The 25,703-nt window shown below is 36.2% G+C and overlaps 1 protein-coding gene across 1 annotated transcript in view; it reads right to left on the reverse strand.

Annotated features, from left to right (window-relative positions):
• The window catches only part of DCC (DCC netrin 1 receptor), a gene marked incomplete at both ends in the record, with an annotated part of 1,196,613 nt that overhangs the window by 631,152 nt on the left and 539,758 nt on the right, over positions 1-25,703 (reverse strand). The window contains one exon of the mRNA XM_080714768.1: positions 20,267-20,551. Within this exon, the coding sequence (XP_080570894.1) occupies positions 20,267-20,551 (285 nt within the window). The remainder of the gene's footprint in view (positions 1-20,266; positions 20,552-25,703) is intronic.

A 25,703-nucleotide genomic window follows, 5' to 3' on the forward strand; every position in this document is an offset into this window, starting at 1 on the left:
TGCATTAGACAGGTCTTCCAAATGTTGACACATACCATTATAGAATACAAAAATAAAGTTGCTATCATAACCAAACCCAAAGGAAATTACTTTTACTGTTGGAAAGCTGTCTACAGCCCAGTGACAAATAAGTTTTCCAAATTTCTTTTTCTTTTTTTCAATACTGGGAATGGAACCCAGGGGCATTATACCTCCAAGTTACACCCCCAGTCCTATTTTTTTATTTTCTATTTTGAAACAGCCTATTTTTTTATTTTCTATTTTATATTCTATTTTGAAATTTATTTTCTATTTTGAAAAAAAATTTATTTTCTATTTTATTTTCTATTTTGATTTTATTTTCTATTTTCTATTTTTTATTTTTTATTTTCTATTTTGAAACACTAAGTTGCAAAGGAGCTTACATAGTAGCTGAGGCTGTCCACTAACCTGTGATCCTCCTGTCTCAGCCACCCAAATGCTGAGATTATAAGCATGTGCCACAACACCTGGCTCCAAATTTCTGATTTTAGATTTTTAAGCTTGAATTTCATTCTTTGCAGCAAATATTATTTTCTCCAAACTGTCTCACTTTGCTCATTCTTGAGAAAAATATCTAGCAAGTACCCAAGGATGAATAGCTATGGGTTTTCTATTGATTGTCCTTTCAAGCAAAAATAATTTTCCATGATAAAAAAGTAGCTACGTTTAGTTTGAAATTCGAATGGTCACAAAAATGCTTACTGTGCAAAATTTATTGTATTTGGATTTCCTTCATGAGTTTTCTCATTTAGTCATGTGAAATACTAAAAACAATGGGCACTTAAGAAGACTAAATAATATCAATAAAGGACATTCTTAAGTCAACATGGAAAACTACAGCAGATAAAAGATAATTAGTTTTAATATAGACTTGACCTCACAATACTCTCCCTGGGAAACTGAGGATCCATGGGACATATTTTGAAAAGTGATGTAGACACAGTCTAAGAAATTGATAATCCTCCCAAAAGACCTAAAATCCTATTCCCTTTCAATATAGAAATAGTTTTATATCTTTCTGATATAAATTTATAGGTACAGCCCTTCTTTCTCCCCTCCCCTATTTGTGCCATATCCCCATTTTCTTTTTCTTCTTTCTCTTCCTTCTACTATTATTATTCTTATTTTCATTGGAGAAGACAGCACAAACCTAAATATATCTAATCATTACCTTTAAGTAAAGATTTATTAAAAGTCATCAAGTACTGTATTTTGTACAGTGTGTCACATTTGCCTACTTTTAACATAATTATAAATAAAAACTGAACTATCTTCAGGAACAACTCCATAAAAAGGCATAACAGGTCTACTCAGCCAGCAGTGCTGGCACACTTGAAATTCAGGAGGCTGAGACAGGAGGATCTGGTTCACAGCCAACCTCAGTTACTTAACGAGGCCCTTTTTAACTCAGTGAGACCCTTTCAAAATAAACAATAAAAAGAGAAAGGTCTTCTCTTGAAAGTAGAGAGAGTATTTTCTGTTTAAAGGCATTTTAATAAACATATATCAATTATCTAAGTTCCTATCTTATAAAGTAAAAAAGCTAAATAAAATACACTAACAAGATAAAAGCACACTAATTGTTATGTATATGTATGTCACAATAATTATGAATTGCATTATAATGTGAGACTATAATGCACCAATAAAAGTATAAAAATAATAAAATCATGAGTGTGCAACCAAAGGAGCAGAAATAAATGAAATTTAGAAACAAAACACGAGAAAAGGCAATGATGGTAACAAACTTTGAAAAGATCACTAAAACATCTTTAATATGTAAAAAATATTTTTACCATTTTTAATATATTATACAGTCTGTGAGGCCAGGTGGACATTAGGTTTGACTCTCCACATTCACAGAATTTTCCAAATACCTCAGGAGGCCAAATAGTTTTGCTTGCCCTCATAAAAACCAAGAAATCTGAGATACTATGTAGAGGAGAAGGAAACTCCTTTTATGTTTTTTAGGTACTGGAATTGGAACCCAGGGGCATTCTACCTCGGAGCTGCACCCCCAGCCCTATTTTTTATTCTTTATTTTGAAACAGGAACTTACTGAGTTGCAAGGGGCCTCACTAAGTAGCTGAGGCTGTCTGCGAACCTCAGTTCTCCTGTCTCAGCCTCCCAAATGCTGGGATTATAAGTGTGAGCCACCACGCCTGGCTTAAAAGGAAACTCTTCACAAGCATCCCAGGACACTGGTGTGTTTCTGACTATCCAAAGTAACCCAGAATGCAGGCTCCCCTTTTGATGACAGTGGTTTTCATTTAATGGAACCATTTTCCAAAACTATTATTTAGGAACCTCAGCATTAAATGTATAGTGCTGAATCTAAAGAACAACTGAGGCATAGAGAATTAAATTATGGATTGTGGATATCTGTGTCAGCAAGAAAAAAGTGCCGGTTTTCACAGCTTAATACATGCCATCCTCAAAATAACCATCCTCAAATTCAACCAGTAGTTGCTTTGAATTTTTATGTTTTCTGAATTCAAAAATTGTTTTTTCTTTACTGCATATGTCTTGATGTTCTTTATTAAGTTCACAACTCAATAGAATATCAAACACTTCCAAGTGGAAATGAAAGCTCACTGCAGGCTACCATGGGGTACTCCCTTCTATTTTTTTCCCATATATATGATTTATAAATTAACTTCTCTAAGCATGCTTCCTCTGTCTACATCTCCAATTTCAACCTCACCTACTACTCACCTGCTGGTTCCTTACTCATACTCCTGGTTCTGTGTCAATAAGCACCTGCATGTCTTCAAATAACATCAGGTATATATTGTAATATGTGCTGTAAGTGAAAAACTTCACGGCCCTCCTTCTCCCTTTGTGTTTATAATGTTTGTGGTTGATGTTATTAGTGGGAAAAAAACCAGCCTAATCCAGACTGATCATATTTTTATTTATTTAATAAAACATGAAAAACTCCATTTGGCTGTAAGCCAAGGCTCTTTGAACATAGAGGGAGACGGGAGCCATTTCTCAGGAGCTGTCATTCATCACCCTAGGATTCTATTATTTTCCTTCCTCATTTACACCAATTCAGTGCTAAAAGTGACACTCCATCTCTGTAAATATTCTTACATCTGTTCATATTTCCTCTTTCTTTTTCCATATACACACATATTGCTATTTGTAGTTAGAATTTAGAGAAAGAAGGAAAGCATCTATTCTTATCGCTAGCGTATGGCTCTTCCTCTCCTGTCTCACAGGCAAATTTTGGTCTCACAGTTTCATTTTGTAGCAGGTTTGAAGGAAGTGATTTTTCATTTTTAGAATGATTTAAATTTTTTTCTGCAGCTGACAACAGAATTCTAGAAAACAAATGTTGCCATTATGATATGTCAAAGTTAGTTTAGAGAATCCAAAAACCTTCGTAAATTATATGTATGCATAACAACATTTAAAACTTTCTAGAAAGTTATTAGGCCTTTATTCTAGCTCTTATTCTTGATAATGAACAAAACTTATTTAGATTATTTCCTATTTAGTCAAGGTGGAATAAAAAGGGTGTGCCTATAATTTATGATTGCATATGTCTTTTTGATGCCCTAGGAATAAATTGGTGCCAAACAAGACCAGAGAAGAAATAAGGCTCTAGTGGTCTTTTCCCTATTTTCTTCTGACATGGCTTCAAGGATTATAGGGCTGGCTTCTACATACCCTAAGGAAAAAATTTGTGTATGTGTGTGACTCTTAAGATTACCACACCTTTCACTTTATCCAACCCAGGCTGCCAGATGTCATAGTCCTAGTCAATGTAAAAGTAGCCATATATTAGCCCTAATTCACTATGGGAAAGAGACAGGCACTTCTTTCCAAAAAATATTCATTCTTTTATGAGTACAACAATCTCATGTACATTATTTTTTATTTTGACCTTTGGTAAAGATTAACCCATCAGGAAATAGTAGCTAAGAAGAGATGATAAAATCAATATCTAGCATTATTCAAGATCAAGGGTGAAAGTAGAAAAACACATAGATGTGACGAGAGGGAGATCACTGGTGACATTAGAATTATAGACTTTGTAAATATATAATTGGTCTCTAGAATGTGGGTTTTCAAGTAGAAACACTAGACCTTGTTGATATCTTCCAAAATAGTATTGGGTGACAATTATTTTCTAAGAAATTCAAAATCAAACAGAAATTGTCTATTTATCCACAGTTATTAATTTTATTTTATGAAAATCATAATTTGTAGCTGGAACTTGATCCATTCCAAGAAAAACAATGTCTATCTTATTATTTCACATTTTTAAAAAGATCTGGGTCAGGCATGGTGGTGCATGATTATAATCCCGGCATTCGAAAGGCAGAGACCGGAGAATCGAGGGCAATGGACAGCCTCAGCTACTTAGTGAGGCCTTTTGCAACTCAGTGAGACCCTATTTCAAAAAATAAAAAGATTGAGTTTTTTTTTTTTTTTTCAAAATGGCGACTGAGGGACATAGCACTTCTCAGTAGCTGAAGCAAATAAAGTTTAAATACTTAGAAAGCAGTGTCTAAATCAACAAAATAAATACATACCAGGAACCAAAACACATCCAGGTACCTCGGCGGAACCCTGAACTTGAAGAAGAAAAAGAACAAAGATCGGACACGGGACCGGCTGCAAATACAATAGGAACACCCGATCGGAACGCTGACGGCGGGCTGCCTTTGCAGCTGCCCAAGGAGCTGCCTGCCCGAAATTACCACGGAAAGATAATTCGGGACTAAAAACGAGCTTAGGACCGCATCATAAACAGCGAGCAGCAGCCTCCAGAATTCTGTGTGCCCACCAGCGACAAGATCACAACTGCATAGAGACTTCCATGGACTCCTGCACCAATTCAGGTACCTGAGGGCGCCCTGGTAAGTTGGGGTCCTAGCGTGTGCCCAGCACGGGCTCAAGCCTCAGACCCCAGCACTCTCCTCGCGCACCTTACCTGCGCCACGGTCCCCTGCTGGTAGTCAGTACCTGTACACTGCTGCCTCTAAATTGAAGTCTGCTTGTGTGTCTAGCCCCTGCTACCTTGCCAGAGCCGGCCTTCCAGGCTGCAAAAGCCCTGGGTGACCCAGAAATCTCCGTGGGGCACCCCCAGCTTCTACGTCCCACAGGAGGCAGAGACCATTGCTGGACAACGCGCACTGGACCCTTGAGCACCTACCCTGCACCCCTGGCCCACCGCTGGGTGTTCCCACCCTCCTGGTAACCAGAGGCTTAGTGCTAAGCAAAGAACACAGCTCAATACACCTTGGAAGAGCATACCAGCAGCAATAGACAGCTGCATCCACTCTCACTTGGGTCCAGTATTAGCAGCGCATCCAGCCTGCACTCTTGGAATAGGCAGAGCTCTGGCAGTAAGTGTGGGCATCCAGGAACCAGCACCCATTTGCCCAGGGTACATCTTGGGACCACACCGGCTAGCCCAGCTGGAATTTCTAGAGACACAAGAAAATCCATCGGGCCACAAAATCTGCTCAGGACCTCAGGGGGAGGTTTCAACTATACTTTGGTCATTCTCCACCCCTGCTGTAGGGACGCTCAGGCTGGAGGCTAGGGTGGTGAGTGCAGAGGTGCTGACCACAGGTTAGAATTTCGCAGAACCTGTGAATTGTACAGAATCAAATAACAGTGAAATCAGACATCCGGACACATGAACCTAAAGCAGCTAAAGGAGAGAAAGGTGTCCAAACACCCAGAGTGACTTAAGAAGATAAAAATAGAGTACAAAGAAAACTAAGAGACATTGGATGGTATTCTGAAAGCTACCAAAGCAATCAGATACACACATATTATTTGGACCTGACCCCAAATGCGTAAATAAGGAGGACTGTTTGTTTTACTTTTAATGTGGATGTTTTGTTGTATTTTGCTTTTATAGTGCTTTTGTTTTGGTAGGGTTATTGCTGACTTATTTTTTTTTCTTTTAACCCACACTTCTTTTACTTTAACTTGTTGTGATATATATATATATATATATATATATATATATATATATATATATATATATATATACATACATACATACATACATTGGATAGTTTGCCTTATTTTTTTATTTCACACAGCTGCTAGTTCCTTTTACTTTTTTCTTGTTCTTTTTCCTCTTTCTTCCTCTTCCCTTCCTTTTTTTTTTCTCTTCACTCTCCTCCTTTTATTGGTTTTCCTTCATTTTTCTTGGATTACATAAAAGTCTTGGTATCTTGGGTGGATTCTTTTTTTTTTTTTATGTCTGTCTGCTCCTCCCATCATCCCTATTTACAAACCTACCCACACTAACCTACATACTTTTCTCCCCCCAAACTTTTCCCCATAATATACCTCCTGGTTTAATACTCAAAGTATCTCTTATACCCATAATTACTCTACCAACGACAAGAGTCCTAGTAGTTAACTCTCTCTCATTCCTAACAAGTTATTACCTTATCATACTTAAAGTCTTTCTCAACCTAACATATCCTCTACGTAACCCGACTCCTTTACCAATCACCCCAGCTCCTTGCACATCACCCACCCTCAACACTGGAAAGGCTCTGCTGACTAACCAATACCCCCAAACTCCTAATATTAAGATTTGACTAAGCACAGTACTCACGAACGATGGGTAGAAATCAGAAAAACAAGACAGAGAACGCTATAAATATGAGAACCAGGAATTATGAAGAGACATCAGAAATCACGAATACTGACCTACTAGAAATGCAAGAAGGGGAGTTCAGAATCTTGATGTTCAATATGATGAAAGGATTTAAAACGAGTATAGAGGAGGTTAAAGGTGAACTAGAAACACTAAAAAAGAATCAGAAAGAGGTCTGGAACGAAATGAAAGAGGCAATAAGTGAAATGAAGACAGCAATAGAAAGAAATTCTGGAAGATTAGATGAAATGGAAAACAGAATATCAACATTAGAAGACAGTACATCCCAAACCGAAAACACAGTCAGCGATATACAGAAATCTTTACAGCAACAAAACCTAAACATCCAGCAATTATGGGATAATATGAAGCGCCCTAATTTACGGATAATAGGCATCGAGGAAGGGATAGAGGTACAGACCAAGGGCATCTGTAATATCTTCAAGGAAATAATCTCAGAGAATTTTCCAAATATGGAAAGAGACTTGAATCTTCAAGTCCAGGAGGCATACAGAACTCCACTGAGACAGGACCAAAGAAAAACCACTCCACGCCACATAATAACCAAATTGACCAGCATAGAGGCCAAGGAAGGAATCTTAAAAGCAGTGAGAAAAAAAGGACTGGTGACATATAGAGGCAAAACAATAAGAATCACCCCAGACTATACAACCCAGGTTAGGAATGCTAGGAGAGACTGGTACGACGTGATTCAGACCCTGGAAGAAAATAACTTCCAGCCAAGGCTCATCTATCCAGCAAAACTATTATTCAAGATCAATGGGGAAGTCAAAGTCTTCCAGGATAAACAGAATCTCAAAAAATTCATGAATTCAAAGCCAACACTAGAGAAAATTCTTAAAGAAATAAATCATAAGGAAGAAAAAAGAAGCAGACTTCAGAATCAGAGAAGAGAGGAAGTTAATAAGTGGGCCATTTAAGTAAAGAAGAAAGATCACACCACCCAAGAGTAGACAGAACACAAAATGACAGAAAACAAAAATCATATTTCAATAATATCTCTTAATGTCAAAGGACTTAACTCACCAATCAAAAGACATAGACTGGCAATGTGGATTAGGAAACATAATCCAAATATATGCTGTCTGCAAGAAACTCACCTCACAGCCAAAGACATTCACAGGCTGAAGGTGAAAGGATGGAAAAAGATATACCATGCCACCAGTGACCAAAAAAGAGCAGGGGTAGCAACCCTGATATCCAACAAAACAGACTTTAAAATAAAACACATCAAAAGAGACAAATCAGGGCACTTCCTTTTATTAAAAGGAACAATACACCAAGAAGATATAATGATAGTAAATATTTATGCCCCAAATGTGGGTGCAACCACATTTGTAAAAGAAACCCTACTGGACATAAGATCCCAAGTAGACCCAAATACAATAATTCTGGGAGATTTTAATACGCCTCTCACACCACTGGATCGATCTTCAAGGCAAAAGATGAGTAAAGACGCTTTAGAACTAAAGGAAACCATAAACCAAATGGACCTAATAGACGTTTTCAGAGTATTTCAACCAGGAACTACAGAATACACTTTCTTCTCAGCAGCCCATGGAACCTTCTCCAAAATAGATCACATCCTGGGACACAAAGAAAATACCAGCAAATTCAAAAAATGTAATATAATTCCATGCATCTTTTCAGACCACAATGGAATCAAAGTAGAAATCAACAACAGGAAACTCAAAAGAAAGTACTCAAATTCATGGAGAATGAATGATACACTATTGAATGATGAATGGGTAAGGGCAGAAATTAGGGAAGAAATAAAGAAATTTATGGAAACAAATGAAAACAGAGACACAACTTACCAAAACCTATGGGACACCATGAAGGCAGTTCTAAGAGGAAAGTTTATTGCATTGAGTGCCCACATAAAAAGGATGGAGAACCACCAAGTAAAGAACCTAATGACACAACTCAAGGATCTAGAAAGACTGCAACAGTCTATTCCCAAAGCCAGCAGAAGGCAAGAAATCATCAAAATTAGGGCAGAAATAAATGAAATAGAGAACAAAAAAACAATTCAAAGAATCAATAAAACAAAAAGTTGGTTCTTTGAAAAGATTAATAGAATTGATAAACCCCTGGCCAACCTAACCAAAAGAAAAAGAGAATCAACTCAAATTATCAAAATTAGAAATGAAAAAGGAGATATCACCACGGATAGTGAAGAAATTCAAAATATTATCAGAAACTACTTTAAAAATTTATACTCCAATAGATCTAAAAACCTGGATGAAATTGACAGATTTCTAAGCACAGTTAACCTTCCTACACTCAACCAAGAGGACATAGCAAGCCTAAACCAACCAATAACAACCAAAGAAATAGAAATGGCAATAAAAATTCTTCCACCAAAGAAAAGCCCAGGCCCAGATGGGTTCCCAGCTGAATTCTACAAAACCTTCAGTGAACAACTAATACCAATACTTCATAACATGTTCCGGGAAATTGAAAGAGAAGGAACTCTTCCAAATTCCTTCTATAAGGCCAGTATCACATTAATCCCCAAACCAAATAAAGATACCTCAAGAAAGGAAAACTACAGACCAATATCCTTAATGAACATAGATGCAAAAATTCTAAACAAAATACTAGCTATACGCATTCAAAACTATATCAAGAGAATAATACATCATGACCAAGTCGGTTTCATCCCAGAAAAACAAGGCTGGTTCAACATACGCAAATCAATACATGTTATTCACCACATAAATAGAACCAAGAACAAAAACCACATCATCATAGCAATAGATGCTGAAAAAGCATTCGACAAAATCCAACACCCATTTATGATAAAAACACTGCAAAAAATTGGGATAGAAGGAAAGTACTTCAACATCATCAAGGCAATATACTGCAAACCCAAAGCCAACATTATATTGAATGGGGAAAAACTGCAAGAATTTCCGCTTCAGTCAGGAACAAGACAAGGATGCCCACTATCACCACTCCTTTTCAATATAGTCCTTGAGACTCTTGCTGCAGCAATCAGACAAGAGAAGGAAATCAAAGGAATCCACATAGGAAGAGAGGAAGTAAAACTATCCTTATTTGCAGATGACATTATCCTTTATCTGGAAGACCCAAAGAACTCAACCAAAAGACTTCTGGAGCTGATCGACAAATTCAGCAAAGTCGCAGGTTACAAAATCAACCTAAAGAAATCAGTGGCCTTTCTTTACGCCAACAACGAATCCACAATGAAAGAAACAAAAACAACAATTCCATTCACTATAACCTCAAAACCTATAAAATACCTAGGAATAAACCTAACCCAAGATGTAAAAGACCTCTACAACAAAAACTATAAAACATTAAAGAAAGAAATAGAAGAAGATCTTGGAAGATGGAAAGATCTCCCGTGCTCATGGATAGGCAGAATAAATATCATCAAAATGGCCATTCTGCCAAAACTGATCTATAGGTTCAATGCAATTCCCATTAAAATACCAGTGACATTCTTCAAAGACCTAGAAAAATCAATCATGAACTTCATATGGAGAAGGAAAAGACCTAGAATAGCCAAAGCAATTCTCAATAACAAGAAACATGCAGGAGGCATTACAATCCCAGACTTCAAACTATACTATAGAGCAATAGTAGTAAAAACAGCATGGTACTGGCACAAAAACAGATATACTGAGCAGTGGATTAGAATAGAAGATACAGAAACAAACCCTCACATCTTTAGTCAATTAATCTTTGACAAAGGGGCCAAACACATACGCTGGAGAAAAGACAGCCTTTTCAACAAGTGGTGCTGGGAGAACTGGCTAACCATTTGTAAAAAGATGAATCTAAACCCCTATATCTCACCCAACACAGGAATCAACTCAAGATGGATTAAAGACTTAGAAATTAGACCTGAGACGGTGAAGTTAGTAGAGGAGAACATAGGTTCAACACTACAACATATTGGCACAGGCAGTAACTTTCTCAACAAAACCTCCAAAGCTCAGGAAATTAAAGCAAGAATAAACAAATGGGACAACATCAAACTAAAAAGTTTCTTCTCATCAAAGGAAACTATCAGTAACCTAAAGAGGAAGCCTACAGAATGGGAAAGGATCTTTACCAGCCACCATTCTGATAGGGGGCTAATATCCAGAGTATACAAAGAGCTCAAAAGGCTCTACACTAGCAAAACAAACAACCCAATCAAGAAATGGGCAAATGAACTAAATAGACACTTCACAAAAGAAGAGATACAAAGGGCTAATAGATACATGAAAAGATGTTCTTCATCACTGGCCATCAGGGAGATGCAAATCAAAACTACACTGAGATTCCATCTAACCCCAGTCAGAGTAGCAAGCATAAAGAAATCAAACAACAACAAATGCTGGCGAGGATGTGGGGAAAGAGGAACTCTTTTACACTGTTGGTGGGAGTGCAAACTAGTTCAGCCACTATGGAGATCTGTGTGGAGATTCCTGAGAAAGTTGGGAATAGATCCACCATATGATCCAGCTATACCACTCCTAGGTATCTTACCAAAGGGGTTGAATTCAGAGAAATACAGCAACGTATGCATACCTATGTTCATAGCAGCACAATTTGTAATAGCCAAAATATGGAACCAACCCAGATCACCATCAACAGATGAATGAATAGCAAAACTGAGGGAAATACACACAATGGAATTCTATTCAGCCATAAAGAAGAACAAAATTACATCATTTGCAAGAAGATGGAAAGCCCTGGAGAACATCATGTTAAGTGAGATCAGCCAAGCACAGAAGGAGAAGATACACATGTTTCCTCTAATATGCCCAAACTAGAAAACACAAAGGATACCAGTAGGACCCCAGATATTAGAGGGGAAATACTAGCTAAGTTTTAATGGAAAGATAGGAGAGGAGAAAGACCGATCTGGATTAATGAGGTTCTACACCTGAACATGTGTAAAATTATGAATAAGACACGGTTAACCTGGACAACCATTGGTGGGGGGGGGAGGGGGAGGGGGGGAGAGGGCACCAAATATAGTATAAATGTATACTACTTATGTTCAATAAAAAATTGTTTAAAAAAATAAAAAAAAAGATTAATTTCTAAAAAAAAAAATAAAAGTAGTTAAAGTTAAAAGTAAATCTTTAAAGCTAATGATCATAAATGAAATCACACTATTTTTTTAAATTTAAAAAAAAAAAACAAAAAATAAAAAGATTGAAAACTAGGGCTGAGGGTATGTCTTGGAGGGAGAATACCCTTGGGTTCCATTCCCATTACTGATAAAATAAAAAGATCTGACCTACCATGACTAGTTCCAGTAGAACATGATTGTGATACATTTCCTAGATCTGACCAGTTCTCCTCTAGGCTTTATGTTAGTCAAATTCCCAAGCAAATGAATTACCTAGCTACCTAGCTTAATGGTTAGTTGGTTGGTTGATTGATTGGTTGATTGAATTTAGTGGTACTGGGGATTGAAACAAAGGATGCTGAAATACACCCCTTTCCCTGTTTCATGTTATTTTGAAACAGGGTCTCACTAATTTATCATGTAGCTGGCCTTGAATCTATAATTTTCCTGTGTCATCCTTTCAAGTACTAGGATTACAGGTGTGTGCCACTATACCTAGTTTGATAATGATATTTTTCTTTCTTTCTTTTTCCTGTGGTAATGAGTATGGAACATAGGATCATTCTACCCTCTAGCTATATCCTAAGCCATTTTTATTTTTGTTTTGAAATGGGATTTCTCTAGGTTGCTGAGAGTCTCACTATATTGCTGAGTTTGTCCTGAAACTTGTGATTCTCATGCCTCAACCTCCCAAGTACAGAGATTACAGGTATGTGCCACCATACCAGGTTTAATGGTGAATTTAAAAAGCAGACAATGTTGGAGCCTGGGACAGTGGCACATGCCTCTATAACCCTAGCTTGTATGGAGGCAGAGGCAGGGCGATCACAAGCTTGAAGTCAGACTGGACAATTTAGTGACACTCTCTCAATAAATATAAATAAAAATAATGTGCTGGGGATGTAGCTCAATGGTAGAGCACTTTCCTAGGGAATGTAAGACCCTGGGTTCAATCCCCAGTACCACAAATAAAAGCAACTGTCTTCATTATCTCCTATAATTATTCTGCATAAATTATAATAATATATTGCAGCAATGTTTACAGAAATACCTCATTTGGTTGCATTCTTTTATAAGTACATAATCTTCTAATATTATTTTTATACTTTCGTTGGTGCATTATAATCTCACAACATAACGTAGTTCATAGTGATACCGACATACATGCAATGACACTCGGTGTTTTTTTTTTTCTTTTTAAATAATTGAGGGTCTGTGCCACTCCACACAGAAAAAGTCTTTCAGCACCATTATTTTAATAGCATGCACTCCTGTCTCTGTCACATTTTGATAATTCTCACAATATTTCAAACTTTTTCATCATTATCACGTCTGGTATGATGATCTGTGACCAGTGATGTTTTTTGAGTGGGTGATGACGGGAGGTCAAACCCATAGACATTTTACCTCTGAGTTGCACTCTCAGCCCTATTGTTCATTATACTTTTGACTTTCAAACATGGTCGTGCTAAGTTGCTGAGGCTGACCTTGAACCTGTGATTCTCATTATCTCAGCCTCCCAAGCACTGGGATTATGGGCCTGAAATGCCTTGTCTAGCTAATCAGTGATTTTTGATGTTGGTATAATAGTTGTTTTGGAAGGCCACATGCCATGCCCATACAAGATGGCAAAATTAGTCAATAAATGTTCTGTGTTGTGACTGTTCCATGAATTGATTGTTTCCATCCCCATCTCATAGACTGATTATGTATAACCATACAGTAGCCTTTAAGTGTGAAAGTAAAAAAGTAGAATTGCATGTTTCTTATTTTAAATAAAGCCTAGAAATGCTTAAGCTTGGTGAGGAAGGTGTGTCAGAAGCTGAGATAGGCTGAAAGCAAAGTTTTGTTGTGCCAAGAATCCAAATGATCAATTCAAAGACGTTCTTAAAGAAAATTAAAAGGGCTACTCCAGTGAAAACATGAATGACAAAAAAAAAGAAAAAAAAGAAAAGTACCTTTACTACTCATATGGAGAACGTTCTAGTAGTGTGAACAGAAGATCAAACAACATAACTTTATGCCATTTTAATCCAGACAAGACCTTAACTCTCTAATTCTATGATGTCTTAGAAAGGAAGAAAAGCTGCAGAAGGAAGGTTAGGAGGTAGAAAAGTCTGGTTCGTGCAATTTAAGGAAGGAAACTGCCTCCATAATATAAAAGTTCAAGATGATGAGGAAGGAATTGGGGCACACACCTGTAATTTCAGTAAATGGAGGCCAACACAGTAGGGTCACAGGTTCAAATCCAGACTCAGCAACATAGCAAGACCCTCGACAACCTAGTGAGACTCCATTACAAATTAAAAACATAAAATAAAGTAGGGCTGTGGGTGCAGCTCAGAGGTAGAATACCCCTGGTTTCAATCTCTAGTTCCCCTCCTCCCAAAATTCAAGGTGATATGTAGAAGCTGCATAAAGCTATCCATATCTATACCTGGTGAAGGTGGCTTCACTAAATAACAGGTTTTCAATGTAGATGAAAAAGTATGCTATAGGAACAGAATGCCATTTAGGAATTTCATAGCTAGAGAGAAGTCAATATCTAGCTTCAAAGCTTCAAAGTTTAGTCTGACTTTCTTTTTTCTTTTCTTTTTTCCTTCTTTATTAGGCTAACATTCTTATTAGGTACTAATGTATCTGGTGACTTAAGTTGAAACCAACTTTTATTTGTCCTTTTGAGAATCCTCAGGCCCTTTAAGATTTATACAAAATTTATTTATCCTTTGCTCTATAAATGGGATAACAAAGACTAAATGACAACATATCGGTTTAAAACATGGTTTACTGAATATTTTGAGACCTACTGCCCAGAAGAAAAAGATTATTTGTACATTATTACTGCTTACAGACACTGTGCCTGGTTACCCAAGAATTCTGCTAGAGTTGTACAATGAAACCATTGTTGCTTTTATGATTGCCAATACAGCATCCATTCTCTGGTCCAAGGATCAAGAAATAATTTCCCTTTCAAAACCTATTGCTTAAAAGTAAATTTCATAAGGTTACAGCTGGCAAAGCTAGCAAGGTTTTTCTGGTGATCTAGACAAAAATTTTCTGGAAATGATTCACCATTATAAATGCCATTAACAACACTAACAATGAATGGAAGAAGGTCAAAATATCAACATAAATAGGAATTAGGAGGAAGTTGATTTCCACTCTCATGGATGAGTTCAGGGGGGTCAGAAAGGACATCAGTGGAGAAAGTGTCTGTAGATATGGTGGAAACAGCAAGGGAACTGGAATTATAAGTGGAGTTTGAAGATGTGACTGAAATGCTACAAAAGTGTAATAAAACTTCAATGGGTAAGAAATTGCTTCTCATAGATGAACAAAGAAGTCCTGGGAAGATACTGTAAACACTGGTGAAATGACAACCAAGGACTTAGTATATTACCCGAATTATGTGATAAAGCAGAGGCAGGAGTACAGAGGGGTCCCTATAGGTGAAATGAAATCCAATCTATCACATGTGTTGTGGTTTGGGTCTGGAATGGCCCCCAAAGGCTCAGGTGTTGAAAACACAGTCCCCTGTGCTGCAAGATCCAACGGCAGGTCATGGCTGGAGGAGCAGATCACCGGGGGAAGAACATCAGAGACAATGTATGTCCCGGCCTTCTCCTCTTGCTCTTTCTGTTTCTGGCTGTCATGATGTAAAGGGGGAATCCCTCTGCCACATGACCTGCTTCCCAGAGTCTGAGCAAATATTCATTCCTGTAAGTTGTGCTTATCAGGATTTTGGTCATAGGTACAAGAAAAACTGACTAAAAAAATGCTTTCATAGAGGGAAGTCAATCAGTATATAGAAAACATCCTTGTGATCTCTTTTTAAGAGAATTCTATACTCACCTCTATTGTCAACAGTCAACACACTGATCAATCAACAGATATTAACATCCAAGAAGATTATGGTTTGCTGAAGGCTCAGATCACTCTAAGCATTTTCTAGCAATAAAGCATTTTTTAATTAAGGTATGTGCACTATTTTTTGCAAATAATGCTAGTGCATATTTGTGCATGGGTGGGGGGTGTGGTACTGGGGATGGTGCCCAGAGGTATTCTACCTCCAAGCTACACCCCAGCCCTGCTTTTTATTTTTTATTTTGAAACAGGGTCTCACTGAGTTGCAAAGGGCATCATTAAGTAGCTGAGTCTGTCTGTGAACCATGATCCTCCTGTCTCCACCTCCAATGCTGGGATTACAAACTAGTGCCACCACGCCCAGCCATTACTGAACATCAAATAGACTGTACTACAATGTAAATATAACTTTTATATGCGATGAAAAATCAAAATATTTGTGTGACTTGCTCTGCCATTATAATGTGCTTTGTCAAAGTTTTTTGGAATTGGACCTGTAACATCTCCAAGGTATACATGTAATTAATTTTGAAATATGTAGTGAAATAAAAATTTAATAATACATTGACAGTGCAAAATTTTTAGCAATTAACAAAAGTAGGAAGCTATTTGTATTAAGATTAAAATCAAAATTTTACTTCAAACTAAGATAAATTTTAAAACAATTTTGGTTACTATTCATTTTAATAAAAATATTATAGAGAAAAATCATTCAAAATATATTTGAGTTCTATTCATTCCATTAAAAAACAATGCTTCGAATTCCACAGATATTTAGCTAAGATCTATGCTAACACCAGTCACTTAATTGTAGTTTAACAAATGAACAATAGATTAAATTACCAGCTAAGCAATTCAATTAGACCATCAAGAAAACTGGAATAAGAATTCCAGTGAATTGGGCCAGTTATTCTAGTCAACCTAGTGCCCAAAACAGATTCATGATTCTGCAATTCAATCTTCCTGCTGCCACTCAGATGTGATGAACTGTGAATAAACTGGACTTGACAACCACAATGAATGTGTCAATGCATCGTCTATTCCCCATCACACATAAGACATTTGAAAATATCTCAACTCTTAATGTTTGTTATTGATGTTTCAAAAATAATCCATTACAACTCTTTTCTACTAATTTTCCATATGAAAAATGTGTACTTTCTTACAAGTGAAATAGCTTTATTAAACAATATGGTACTTTAGTGACCATAGGTGAATATTTTTTTGAAATAGTGTTAACTTTTCTAGTACCACTTTTAATACTCCTTAATTATGTTAATTATATGATGGCTTTCTATTCTAGTGACCAGATCTTCCCTAGTAAGAGAATAGAGAATGGGTATTATCCATATATAATCTACTACTGCTTTCAAATTGGTGCTTATAGAAAGTGGATATTTAATAAAAAAATATTAGTATGAATCTTGAAATTAAAGAGACATAATTAGTTACTAAGAGAAGCTAGGACTGACCATTGATTCATTCTCTAAAATTTATGCTTATTATAGATTTATGTATTTCAATTTCAACTCTAAACCAGATTGCAAACTTCAGGACAGATAAGTAAAAAACATCATGTGGTCAACAGCATGCAACACAGGTTTAATCAAGTATGACAAAAGACAGGTGTATGTGTGTACTATCTTTGTTTAAAATCCTCTTTTGAAGCTTATATGTGAATTTATAAAACTTAAATAAAAATTCTCATTTCATGTAGTTTATGATGTTTGTTTTATGGTACTGGGGATTAAACCCAGGGGAATTTTACCTCCAACCTACACCCCCAGCCTTATTTTTTATTCTTTATTTTGAAACAGGGTCTCACTGAGTTGCAAAGGGCCTCACTAAGTAGCTGAGGCTGTTTGCAAACCACGATCCTCCTATCTCAGCCTCCAAAATGCAGGGATTAAAAGCATGCGCCACCACACACCGGCTCCCTATTTTTTTCTTTATTTTGAAATAGGTTTCTCACTAAATTGCAGAGGGCCTCACAAGTTGCTGAGGCCGGCTGCGAACCTGTGATCCTCCTTTCTCAGCCTCCCAAGTACAGATTTAAAAGCGTGTGCCACCATACTCAGCTATCATATAGTTTATTTTTAAATTTTCAGTGTCCATTCAGGTAAGAAATACCTACACAATTCCAAAATACACCAACACTTTTTTTGTTTATAGCCAAAATAACAATAAGGCTTTAAACAAAATGGCATGGATTACAATGGAAACCTGTTTTACAAAGTCAACAAACAAAGGCAAATGATGATTAGATAATTATGTTTTTGTGTCTTTCAAAGCTTTTATTTCAATTTGAATATTTAGCAAATATTCAACTTAGCAATATCCCTCAATACCACTTGAAAACTCACCTCTTGGTCATATTAAGTTAATCAAACATACTCTTGTCTATTTTCTTGTTGCTTATCATGGCTTCCCATCTGATTGACTCAACATGCACATTATTAATAATATGTGAATATAAACATTTAAAATTTTGTGTGGGTAATGAATGCCTTAATAAATATATATGTGTTAGGAACAAATAATACCTTTGTTTGCACCTGTCACTGCAATGTGAATGAAATATAATGGCATTGGCAATAGTTATTAGCACATTTAATTCAGGATATCTGTGACTAGAGAATGGAATATATAAACAAGTTATGAAGCAGTTTTAATAATATCCTATTTAAAGCCATGAGAAACTTTCAATTGAATCGCTAGGTTGCTTTTAGAATAACTTGCCCTCTACATAGTTGGCATGGGTGTGGCAACTACCTACACACAGTTAGTGATTGAGGCAGGAACCAACATCAATGCTTTGATGAGATGTCCATCCTAACTACTAAAGCATGAACTTACTTGTTATTCACACAACCGAGTCTAACTGAGCCTTGCAAATGAGAATATGTGAGAAAGTAGGTATTTCAGAGATATGTTAGGCAGTAGCAGTCACTGGAAGACACCTTAGAGAACATCCAATTGGACCTCTGATTATTTAGAAGAAGAAATTAAGGCCAGAGTCTTAGCATTTTTTGTCAGAAAGAGAAAGGAAGATGAGATATGTGGAGAAATAACTTCTTTATCATCATATCAATCATGCTTCATTGTAATTACATATGCACCTGTCATGTACCCAGAATCCGAATCAGCCAGGCTGGGTCAGTCCTGGTCACCGCGGTACCACTTTTACTTAGCACAGAGCTTCTCAGACTTGAGTGTGTGAGTGGGAAAGTAGTTGACTGTTTAGTCCAGATTTAGGGGTAGATTCTTGGCCTTGCTCATCCTCGCTTTCATCCTTTGCAAACGAGGTCAATAGCTGCCTTGGAGATTCTTACTAGAGCAAAACTAAAGAATATCTAACGGCCAATTTCAATGTTGTGAGGTTTAATGACCCAGATTTTCTCCTAAAAGTTTATAGTCTTAAGATTTATATTTAGGTCTATTATCTATTCTGAGTTAATATTTGTATATGGGATTAGGTAAGGGTCCAATTTTATTCTTTTCCATGTAATTATTATTTTTTAACAATATTTAGTTAAAAGATTAATATTTCCACCACCAAATGTTCGTGGAAACCTTGTCAAAAATAACTTGACAATATAGGGAAGAATTTAGCTCTAGGCTTTTATTTAACTCCAATGGTTTATATATCTGCCTTTAGAATAGTACTACACTGTTTCAATTATTGTAGCTTTATATGGTTTGAAATCAGAAAATATATATCTTCTAGCTTTGTTCTTTTTCAAGATCGTTTTGGGTACCTAGAGTCATATTCCATATTAGGATAGATTTTTTTCTGAAAAATAAATATATAAATATATGATAGTTTCACCTAAAAAATAGAAAAAAATATTCTCTGGTAAGAAAGAAAGGAAAAAAAATATTGAAATGTTATCTTTAAGTCATCAAAAGCTTGGTATCAGACAAATGAAACTGTTATGTGAGATTATCATTTTTAATTTTAGATAAATTGCCATAATACTAGATGTCAACTACTAAGCCAAGCATGGGTGGGAGGGATAGGGAGAGAATGGGATGGGGATTGGGTGGGGGCTGACTGGGAAAAGTGTGCATGTATGTCTACAAAAGTATGTATCCTACTATGATGTATGAATACAGTGCACCAATAAAAATAAATAAATAAATTAATTAATTAAAAACAAAAACAAAAAACAAAAGGCTGGCCCCAGAGGGGGGCGGATCTAGTTGGGTCAGAAGACTGATTATAAAATACTCTGTATCCAGGAATTGTTGGTGACTTCATTTCAGGTAACTATATTCTTTATTTCTATCTTTGTAATAAACTCATTTAAATCTTCAAAAAAAAAAAGAATATCTAACAGGTGCTCAGCAATGGGCTTCGCAGGAGGCAGCGTATTCTAAACATCAATGGAATGAGTGGATGAGTGAGCAAATGAATGAGACCAAAGTGCATCTTTTCTTCCAAAACTTCAGTGACAAAACACAGGAAAATATGAGCAACCTTTAGCGTAGCTTCATTGAACAGCTTAGCAAGAAAAAAATAAATCATCTATGACAAAACCTACTATACCTGTTGAAGAAAATTGTTATTTGATCTAGTTTGGAGAACACGATTCTGAAGAGAACAAAGAGAACAGGTATACCTGACAAAATCCTGACTTCTGCTTCATTTCCTGTTCTTGAGCTGGCTGGGTTCCGGGCTGAGCAACGGTAGATCCCAACATCCCCTGGTTGAAGGCGGCTGATCTGCAGCGCTCCAGAGGGCAACACCACCACCCTGTTGTCCCCCGGGATTGGGATGAGGTCTTGCTGATTTTTCTGCCAGTGTATTGTTGGCATGGGCTCCCCAATGACTTCACATTTGAGCAGCACTGTGTCTCCCATGAAGGCTGTGACAGATTCTGTCTGGGAAAGGAACCTCAGTGGTCCTAGGGGGCAAAGAAGGAAGGATAAATATTTCCTATAAGCCATCATAAATAAAATAAATCACACCTTGCATTATCTTGGAAGTTATATTTTTAAAATTCTTTACTCAAACCTCATTTGCTCTTCACAATTTCACTGTCTCCACTGTCAGACACTACAAGTTGGTTCTGGGGATAAAAATTATGAAAAAGTTCCCACTTATCCCAAGATGCTTACTTTTCCATTATTTGCTAATAAAATAGCCATGTAACAATAAACAGAAGAGAAGAGAAGATTGTTCTAGTTTTACAGATGAAGAAATTGCAGCTCAGAAAAGTGAAATTCAACACCAGCCTCACACAGGTATCATGTAGCAGTCCTTCACATAGGACCTTGTTCTTCTGATGCCTGGTGCCAGGTCCTGGCAGTTACCCCACTTTGAACCAAGTCTATTAAGTTATGGGACTTCATACAGGACTGGTCATAAGGTATAACCTATGGCAGTTTCAAGAAAGATGAACAATATAAACTGCTAGTTAAAAGAACAGAGGGCAGTCTCTTACGGGTTGCTTGTTTAAAGTAAATTAGCATCACCATTTGTCAATTATGGTGCCGTGTGGTGAAAAAGTCCTAAAGTTGGAATTAGAGTAGCTTGTGACTCTGACCTGGTTGGATTATCTATTACACTTGAGTCTTTTGGTAACCTGCTTTATTTCTTGGGATATAAAATAACAGTCAACTCACATAAACACTATGATGTACATGTAAAAATGAGGCACACGCATGGATGAACAAGAAAATAAGGGGGTAAGAAAAGAAATAATCTGGCCACTATTAAGTACAAGCAAGGTAAACAATCTCCTCCATTGTGATAGAAGGGTGGAAGGTATTTCTATCTTGTCCTTGTGAACCCTTTATGAACAAATGGACATCTGTGATCCTAGTATTGTGATCATGAAAACCTTTGGGTTTTTTTTAATGATTGCAAATAGATTATATAAATTATGCCATCATTGCTATATCATTGGCAATTTTATTTTCTAAAACAAATGAAACTGAATAATTTTAATTCCTTGATTTCTGTTCTGTTCATCATAGTTATATTCTAAAGGTTCCAATATCACTTTAATTTTCTTGGGATTGTTTTCATTGTATGTTCACTTCATAATAAAATCTATTCCCTCATCAGTATGAGGTTCAAATCAAGTTTACTAATCATATTTCATGTTACTGTGATTTTTATATTATTAATTGTAAATGGGTCAAAAATTTTCAGGTCCTGGTTTCAATTAAAAAGTTTTGATTCTTCCATCAAGTCAGCAAATAAATTCTACTGTGTTCCATTTACTGCTAGTTTAAACTTAGTTGGTTAATTTTCATGAACACATTTTTTTTCTATAAGCTGACAAAAATTTATCTGAAAAAACAAAATGGCAAAGACAAAATGTCCTGGATCAAACATCCTCATGAAATATGAGAGAAATAAAAAAAAACTATAGCAAAGAAGTCAATTTCCATAAAATTTCATTCCTCAATCAGAGATTTAACCATAGAATAATTAAATCCACAATATGTAAAATATCCCATATTAAATGGGTACAAGCTATGAAAGGCTACCATCAATATGCTTATACTGGTTTAAACAGTCTCACGCCCTAATGTAAATCCTGGAGTCCTAGAGATACAATATTAAGGTTATTCTTTTTTTCCTTTTTTAATTTTTTTGTGGTACTGGATATTAAATCCAGGAGTATTCTACCCCTGAGCTATACCCTCACCACTATTTTAGTTTTTATTTGGAAACAGAGTATCATTGAGTTGATGAAAACTTCCCTAAGATTCTGAAGTTGCTAAGGCTAGTTCTGAACCGAGATCCTCCTGTCTCAAGTACTGGAATTTTAGACATGTGCCTCCTTGCCCAGCAAGGTCATTTTTAAGAATGATGATTAATAATAGACTACACAAAAAACTTAATACTTGTGCAAATATTAATTTATTAATTGAAATTTAGTCCACAAATATAGGTACTTGTCTGATTTCAAAAAATAAGGCTCTTGCCAGGCATGGTGGTGCACACTTATAATCCTCATGCTTGGGAGGCTGAGACAAGAGAATCTCACAGGTTCAAAACCAGCCTCAGCAACTTAGTGAGGCTCTCAGCAACTTAGTGAGACCCTGTTACCAAATAACATATAAAATAGGTCTGGGGGTATAGTCCAGAGGTAGAAAGCCCCTGGGTTCCACCCCCAGTACCACCAAAAAAAAAAAAAAAAGTACAAAGTAAAAAAAAATAAAAAAATAAGTCTCTAGAATTTAGATTCATGAAGCTATCTGGATTAACACTACAAATGTATCTACAGAGAGCACTAGTCGCTTAATTATTTTCATTGATTATCAGAAGAACTAATCTATAACTGCACTGGGCGAGTAATACACAGAAGTAATCAGTTAACTTATGCTCTGGCTCATTGCTCAAAGTCCAATATCTGAGCTGTTTATACTAAATCTATTCAAAAGAAGTGGGAGAAGTGCATTAGGCATCTGCTGATTAATTAAGGTATGGATTTTTTTTTTTTTTTTTTGGTGGTATTGGAGTTAGAACCCAGAGGCTTTCTACCTCCAGGCTATCTCCCAGACCCATTCTATATTTTATTTGGAAACAGGGTCTCACTAAGTTGCTGGGAGCTTCACTAAGTACCTAAGGATGGCTTGAAAACTGCGCGATCCTCCTGTCTCAGCATCCCAAGCGCGGGGATTATAAGCGAGCACCACCACGCCCGGATTAAGGTATGGATTTAAACAGAGGATGGCAACAGATTACAAGCAAGTTTCTGACCTCTTTGATAGTAGTCTTCTTCATCTTTGCTCCTATTTTTGTGAAGAAAATAGAGCCAGGAATGAATTTTCCCATACATGCAAGTTGTATATTTCATAAATGCAGGGATATTAAAATATTTTGGTGGGTTGATAAAACATCTGAATACTTTTGTATATTCAGATATATGGTTCTATAAAAATACACATATTATATAAATTTAAAACATTTATTTTCCATCTGAATATCAACAGCATTAAAAATAGACTTGCAGGTAAATTTTACAGCACAGAATAAAATATAAAATAAAAGAGTAATTCAAATCGATACTCAACAATTATTTCCTTATGTAAACATTATCTGGCTGGAAGAAATGTATACAAAGCATGAGTTTGCATATTAATATAATTAGACTTAATGGAACTGGCTCCTACTCTGCCTGTTTATTCAATATTAAATTTATGGTGATTTCAGAACTTAATAAACAGGGGTCAGAAATATGACCTATTTAAAATCTAACAATGCAGTATTTGGACATTTTAAACAGTTGATTATTTGTCATAGTGGGAGGCTAGAAAAGTAATTTGTAGTATTTTTTGCCTCTACAAAGGGGACTCTACACAGCAAAAAAAAGTAATTTTAAGTTTATAAGGTGTTCTATGATTTGAATTAACACCATCAATTTGGGGCTAAATTAACATCTACAATGGTAGGTCATATACCAAACACAAAAAGAAGTAATAGGCTATAAACTAAGTATTTCACTTTCAAGGTCTGAATAAGGATGGTTAATAATGAATATTAGATTTGCTAATTTGTAAGAATGAAACCCAATATTCTCAGAAGTCTCATTTAATGTTCCAAAGCAACACAAATTATTCTTGTGCTTCATACAGATAAAATTTTATCTCATGAGGATCCTCATGGAAGAAAAAAAAGTTACCTGTTCAGCAACAACCTGTCCTCACTAATCCAATCACACATGATCCCCTCCAACCCCACGGTTTTCTGTGTTCATTCTTTCCACATTCAAATAAATTCCAAAAGTAGTCACTACATCAATGTTGCTAAATAGCCTAAACCAAGAAACTTTAACTGCCCCATTTTCCTGGCATTGTCTTATTCTTCAAACACTAGTCAAAGGTTTTTTGTTTAATTTTGTATTCATGAATCTAAAACTATGTGTCTTACTGGCTTGTCTTCCATAACTTTTGCCAAACATTTCTCAGATCTATGGAACATATCCAGGTCCTAAACATGGCTTCCTCTTGGTTGTATTTTTCATTTTTTCATGTTATGTTCTCTAAAATGGAACACCCTCTCCTCTGACATCTCCTATCAAACCTGTAATCACTCTCAAAGTATCCTATAGCCAGGCGTGGTGGCGCACGCTTGTAATCCCTGTGCTTGGGAGGCGGAGACAGGAGGATCACACAGGTTCGAAGGCAGACTCACCGGCTTAAGAGACCCTGTTTCCAAATAAAATATTAAAAATGGGTCTGGGAGTGCAGCTCAGAGGCAGAAGGGTTCCATCCCCAGTACCACCAAAAAAAAAAAAAGGATTTTATATAAAAAAAAAAAAAACTTTTCATAGTCCTACTGGAAATCATTCCTCTATCTTTTAAATTTTTATCACATTCATAACTTACAGACATAGTAACAGAGTTGAGTATATAAATAAGAGCCTGAAAACTGTTTGCATGTTTGTGTTATGTTTTCTGGACTATATTTTCATGGGGTATATCAAATATTTACTGAAAGAAAAAAATTACATAAATATTTACTGAGGTTCGATGCAACTCCAAACATTTCGGAAACATCTACCTTTTGAAAATCTGGTTTAAGTTTTGACTCTATCACTTCTCAACACACTCTAGCAATTTGGAATATTTAACAATTCCGCATCAGAAACCAGATTACCTGGTTTTTTCTACTTCAACTTTTCCCTAGCTAGATGACTATGGGTAAGGTTTGTTTTGCAGTTCACACTACTCTACGCACCTTTATAGGCAACCTCATTTAATCTTCATAACACTTCTTTATTTTTGCAGTGCTAGGGATAGGACCCAAGATTTCGTACCCACTAGGCAAGCCCTGTCAACCCCCAGCCTGTCGGCTCTTTAAGAAAATACTCTTTCCACTTTGCATATGGACCTGGGATGGGAGTAAAACTCACTCAGATGAGTACACTGTACTATAATTGTTTAAATTGATTTTGTACTGAATTAATATACTTCATAAATGACATTGTTTCCTCTTCCTAAATAAAAATGCTTCAAGAAGAATTTCTTGTATATGTCAATGTTCTCCATTCTGAGCAGAAGCTCTGAACTGAGTAAACTCTGTTGTTCAGTAAGTAC

This window comes from Muscardinus avellanarius, assembly GCF_963383645.1.
Source record: "Muscardinus avellanarius genome assembly, chromosome: 17".
Lineage (NCBI taxonomy): Eukaryota > Metazoa > Chordata > Mammalia > Rodentia > Gliridae > Muscardinus > Muscardinus avellanarius.